Source organism: Microtus oregoni, unplaced genomic scaffold (assembly GCF_018167655.1).
Source record: "Microtus oregoni isolate MIOR12 unplaced genomic scaffold, Mior012 000105F_ref0000443, whole genome shotgun sequence".
NCBI classification, from domain to species: Eukaryota; Metazoa; Chordata; class Mammalia; order Rodentia; family Cricetidae; genus Microtus; species Microtus oregoni.
In genome coordinates, this window is record NW_024544720.1 from 488,902 (window position 1) to 494,427 (window position 5,526).

At 41.8% G+C, this 5,526-nt stretch overlaps 1 protein-coding gene across 2 annotated transcripts; it reads right to left on the reverse strand.

Annotated features, from left to right (window-relative positions):
• Positions 1–1,247: 1,247 nt before the first annotated feature.
• On the reverse strand, positions 1,248–5,526 carry LOC121443389 (cathepsin M-like). Of its 2 annotated transcripts, none has more exons than XM_041645144.1 (7): positions 5,401–5,526; positions 5,005–5,124; positions 3,900–4,046; positions 3,083–3,307; positions 2,542–2,704; positions 1,857–1,974; positions 1,248–1,347 (listed from the first exon to the last, which is right to left on the reverse strand). In XM_041645144.1, the coding sequence occupies exons 1-7, from the start codon at positions 5,524–5,526 to the stop codon at positions 1,248–1,250; spliced, it is 999 nt and encodes a 332-aa protein (XP_041501078.1). The 2 variants fall into 2 exon arrangements, with proteins under 2 accessions (XP_041501078.1, XP_041501076.1); XM_041645142.1 differs by having other exon boundaries at positions 5,005–5,127.

Sequence of the window (5,526 nt, forward strand, 5' to 3'; positions counted from 1 at the left end):
TGGCTGAATGTTTTCATATATAAAAGTGTAGATTTGTGATTCTTTAAAAATTTTATAAGATTAACTTTTGAGATAAATAACAAAATGATTGGTCCTGTCTTTGTAGCTGCAAAATGCAGCCTGTCAGCAAATGAATTGGCTGAGACAAATAACCTTTCTTGTTTACACTTTGCTAAGCTATAACAAATTGCTTGGAAATGGATGTATGTGGGTTCTTGGAAATAACTTAGTTTTCACCTGTAATATGTAAAATGTTTGATTATGTGAGGGATATGGAAAACATTGTGGTTTTGCTTGTATTCATTGCATTTGTTCACTAAAAAAATAGGATGCAACCACATTGTAACTTTTATACTGCTGGAAAAAGTTTGCTGGAGTATATAAGCTGTAAGAAAAAAATAACAGACGGGGGACATCAGAAAGTAGTAGAAAGAAGTCATTAGGAAATATAGAAAGGACACATCAGGATAGAAGAACAGATCAGAAAGGGAATAGAGTAGAACAAACAAGAAAAAGAAAAATAATAATGAATAACTGAGCCTTGGTCCTAAGAAAATTCCTTGTGTGTCTGCCTGTCCAGTAGTTGTCTGCGCTACATCTCCTCTTCAGTTCCTCTGACCTGCTGAAGGCTTGCCAATTATCGGCACTCTAGATGAAATCCTGACATGTTGGAGACGTGTGTGAGTGAGTGAGTGAGTGTTCTCTCTCTCTCTCTCTCTCTCTCTCTCTCTCTCTCTCTCTCTCTCTCTCTCGTCAATTGGGTGATTAGTCTGCCAACTTCATGGCTCCCCCTCAATTTCTGAGCTGCTGACAGCTAGTCCTTACAGCAGCAGCTAATATACAAATTATATAAAGAGAACTCAAAAAACTGGATATCAAAACAGCAATAACAAATGATCCAATTTTAAAATGTGGTATAGATCTAAACAAAGACTTTTCAATGGATGGATCTCAAATGACTGAGAAACACTTAGAGAAACCTTTAATTTAGAAGACATCATTTGATATAGTGAAATATAAAAATCAAGTTATTACAGAAAACACAAATACAAATCAGTGTACAGCATCAATTACAGCAGTGATCATGTATTACTAGAGTAAGTATGTCACGAAATTCACATCACAACTGACTCATCAGTGGCCGAAGTGTCTTATGCACAGAGCAGTGACTGCTTGCTTTGAGAAGGAAGTGCCTCTTCTGTACATGTTGTCTTTCGTCCATTTCTTCCCTGTCACCACCAAGCCAGTCACACTGTAGGGTACATGGCATATGTAGCAATTCCACAGTGGTTTCTCTGGTCCTTGGCGATCTTCATGTAGCCTCTCATGCCCCACTTTTTACCCATGCTGAAAGGAAACGTGTTTTCCCTTTAGTAAAAATGACACAGCACTGTGAATTATTATAATAACTCCTCTCTTGAGCACTGACCCAGAGGCCAGCTTAATAGAAAGCATCAGAAGAAGCAGAGGATCAACTCTTAGAAACCAAGTCTTGGGAACCTCACACAAGACTGTGAGAACCACAGCAAGGAAGAGATAGGACAACTTTCCATCTACATGGGTGGTCCGGAGGTAACATTTTTTGCATCAGATTTTAGAAAATCAGTGGCACAAATGCGATATTAGAACGTAACAAAACCAGTAGCTGAATATGAACACTGTGACCACACAGCATGAGTGGGTTGCTCAGGGCATAGGGACAGATCAGAGGATCCAAGTCCAGAATCCCACTGAAAGCCAGGATTGAGGCTGGAGATAGCTCAGTGCCTAAGATCGTGGAGACAAGAACTCCCACCCAAAAAGTTGCCTCTAAAAACAGAAAAATCTGAAATACAAATAATCTCAGCAATCTTTACCTGTTCTTGACCAGCCAGTATTTCCTGCCATCTGCCTCTCTTCCTTCAAAGCCGTAGCCGACCACTAGCATAGCATGGGTGACAATAGAACTACTGCAGTTTGGCTCATGATATATGCCTGGAAAATAGCATCGGTGACCAGGGGGAGGCCCCAGGAACCTGACAATAGTCAGCAGCCATAACGGAGGCATTTTCTGATGTCACTGAAATGATACAAACTCCAGTGACAACCGGATAAGTCATTGACAGGAATCCTGGCACAGGTCCCCATTAGAATCAGGAAAAAACCAAGTGATCATAAATGTATTGATTAAACACTTGCCTATATGCATATAAGATGATCCACTGCCAACAAGCACCACTGAGCATAAATTTCTTAATTCACATTTCACTTTAGGTTTATTCTAGAAATGCCATCTCATGAAGAATCTTATAGACATATCACACGTAGAAAATGGAGAAATTAAGTTAAACAATAAATTTTATGGATTATTAATTGTTTGCATGCAAAGGGGAGGTCATGCCAAGTACCGATGACACATAACATTATTGAATGGATACCTGGAAATATGGAAACTCACATATTCAAATTATGTTTGATACTTTTTTAAAAATGGTCTGTTGAACAGAAATACCATAGGTATGTCCACATTTTCAATTAATATCTAAAAGAGCACATGCTTACCTCCTTTATAGAACTGGAAGGAATCATGTCTTGCGTCGATTGCAACAGAAATGGGTCCTATAGTTGCCACAAGATTCATTAGGGCCTTTTCACTCTTTGGTACTAACACAAGGCCTGTGATACTAGCAGTAGAATTTTCCAGATTGTACCTGCAGGGCCCTTCCTTAAAAATAGAAAGAGTTAAAAGACTGGGTTACTTCCCTCTGAGCCCTCGAGAACAAGAGTCAGAACAACATTTCTCACCTTGCGGCTGAGCATCCCCATATCTGGGCTGTTATAAATCACCCCAGGAAATAAAATGTTACCAGGAAATTTGGAACTGAGACTTAGCTCTCATGTTGCAAGTGATACCCCATTAGGTCTTGCTGTCTATAAGAAACTTTCATAGTGAAGAAATTTATATTCCATATAAAGATTTTAGTGTTCTCCTTGTTTACAGAAGTAGGATCAGCTACATGGAAACCATATCAATAGATAACCACGCTAAGATAGTGCTGTGATCACAGGATTGAAGAAACAATAGCACAGCAGGTCCACTTACCTTTTCTTCATACGGATAGGTTGCCTCGGACTCCAGACCTCCGTTTTCTTTCACATACTGCAGGGCAAGGAATGTATTGCCTCTAAAACAGCCCCTGTTACCTTGAGGTCTAGAACAGTCCACTAGGTTCTGGACACTCAGAGGAATCAGTTTGCCGGTTTTCCGGAACATCTGTCCTTCTATGGCACCAGCCACAGAAAAAGCCCAACAAGCAGTACACCTACCCTAAACAGAGAAGACACGACAATCATCCACAAACAAATAGCAAACAAAATCAGAGAGCCAAGTACTGTGTAAGAAAATGAGCCACTGGCCGGGCAGTGGTGGCGCACGCCTTTAATCCCAGAACTCGGGAGGCAGAGACAGGCGGATCTCTGTGAGTTCGGGACCAGCCTGGTCTACAAGAGCTAGTTCCAGGACAGGCTCCAAAGCCACAGAGAAACCCTGTCTTGAAAAACCAAAAAAAAAAAAAAAATGAGCCACTGGCGGTTGATGGAAGCCTGACAGATCATCAGTCTCTTTGGAGACTTGACAGATGTCTGTTCGCTCAGGTCATAGTGGTTGTCCACACACATGCACTTAAGGGTAGGACCTACTGATGTCTGCAGGTTAGAGACAGCATGAAAAGGGATGTGACACCTTAACATGTGACGGGGACACTAGGTGGAGCTGTAAGGCTAAGGTAGTGGTGGATGAAGATGTTTGGTATGCGTTGTATGAAAACACAAGAAGAAGAACAATATTATTAGAAAATAAACTCACTCGATTCATCCAGACATGTCACCTCCTAACTGATGAGCGTGTGAAATGCTAATACCTGTCTCCGCACGGAGGTGACATAGCCTTTCTTTCTCCAGTTTATAAATTTGGGCACATCACCAGCCAGACGTTTCTGGACAATTTTCCCTTTCTTGAGAGTGGGGACTGGGATATTCATCATCAAATTTCTGAATTCTTCACCAGTCTTTAAAGAAAAACACATAAATCTTTAAAAACAAAGATGGCAACAATTTGGAGAGAAAAACACATTGTGCAGCTATGCATGTCACACCCAACATGTCACATGTCACCCAACACATTGTACAGCAGTGCATGTCACACCCAACATGAAACCCAACACATTGTACAGCAGTGCATGTCACACCCAACATGTCACCCAACACATTGTGCAGCAATGCATGTCACACCCAACATGTCATCTAATACATTGTGCATCAATGCATGTCACACCCACCATGTCACTCAACACATTGTGCAGCAATGTATGTCACACACAACATGAAACCCAACACACTGTACAGCAATGCATGTCACACCCAACATGAAACCCAACACACTGTACAGCAATGCATGTCACACCCAACATGAAACCCAACACATTGTACAGCAATGCATGTAACACTCACCATGTCACCCAACACATTGTGCAGCAATGCATGTCACACCCAACATGAAACCCAACACATTGTACAGCAATGCATGTCACACTCACCATGTCACCCAACACATTGTTCAGCTATGCATGTTACACCCAACGTATCACTCAACACATTGTACAGCAATGCATGTCACACCCAACATGTCACCCAACACACTGTACAGCAATGCATGTCACACTCACCATGTCACCCAACACATTGTGCAGCAATGCATGTCACACCCAACATGTCATCTAATACATTGTGCATCAATGCATGTCACACTCACCATGTCACTCAATACACTGTACAGCAATGCATGTCACACCCAACATGAAACCCAACACATTGTACAGCAATGCATGTCACACTCACCATGTCACCCAACACATTGTTCAGCTATGCATGTTACACCCAACATATCACTCAACACATTGTGCAGCAATGCATGTCACACCCAACATGTCACCCAACACATTATTCAACTATCAACGTCATGCTCACCATGTCACCAAAGGCGTTCATTTCCATGGTGAAGCCATTCTTCCCCAGGCCATTCTCCCCATTGTGCAATTTGATCATTTTCATATTTTCTTCCCATACTGCTCTCTTCTGTGCCTCTTCCTCCTGGAAATAACAATAACGGATGATATTTATTATTACCCCCACACAAGCTGCCCAAATACCTGTTGCAACAGGTAAAGAGAACCTAGAGAGAGAGATTTCGGGATACTGAAACAAAACATTTGACACATCTCTAGGAGCAGAGATCCTGACCACCCGATGCTCATCTGTATAGGTAATTCTTCAGAGAAAGGCAGTCTCTGTGGCCTCTGTTGTGCCCATAACCCCCACAGCAAGCACTCTGCGTTCCCTCTGAACAGTTTCAACATTACCAACCAGACTGTAAGTTTTTCCATATTTTGTCTTCCACTGCTGCCATTCAGCATCCAGAGTGGGATCAGGTGATGGAGTAGATGAGGCCCCTCCCAAGCACAGGACAGCCAGAAAGACAGCAGGAATCAT

Coding starts and splice junctions, on each gene's coding strand:
- LOC121443389 (XM_041645142.1), bottom strand. CDS start 5,526: ATGATTCCTGCTGTCTTTCTGGCTGTCCTGTGCTTGGGAGGGGCCTCA. Junction 3,308..3,899: donor TCACCTCCGTGCGGAGACAG/GTATTAGCATTT, acceptor TTCTCTGTTTAG/GGTAGGTGTACTGCTTGTTG. Junction 1,348..1,856: donor TACTGGCTGGTCAAGAACAG/GTAAAGATTGCT, acceptor GTTTCCTTTCAG/CATGGGTAAAAAGTGGGGCA.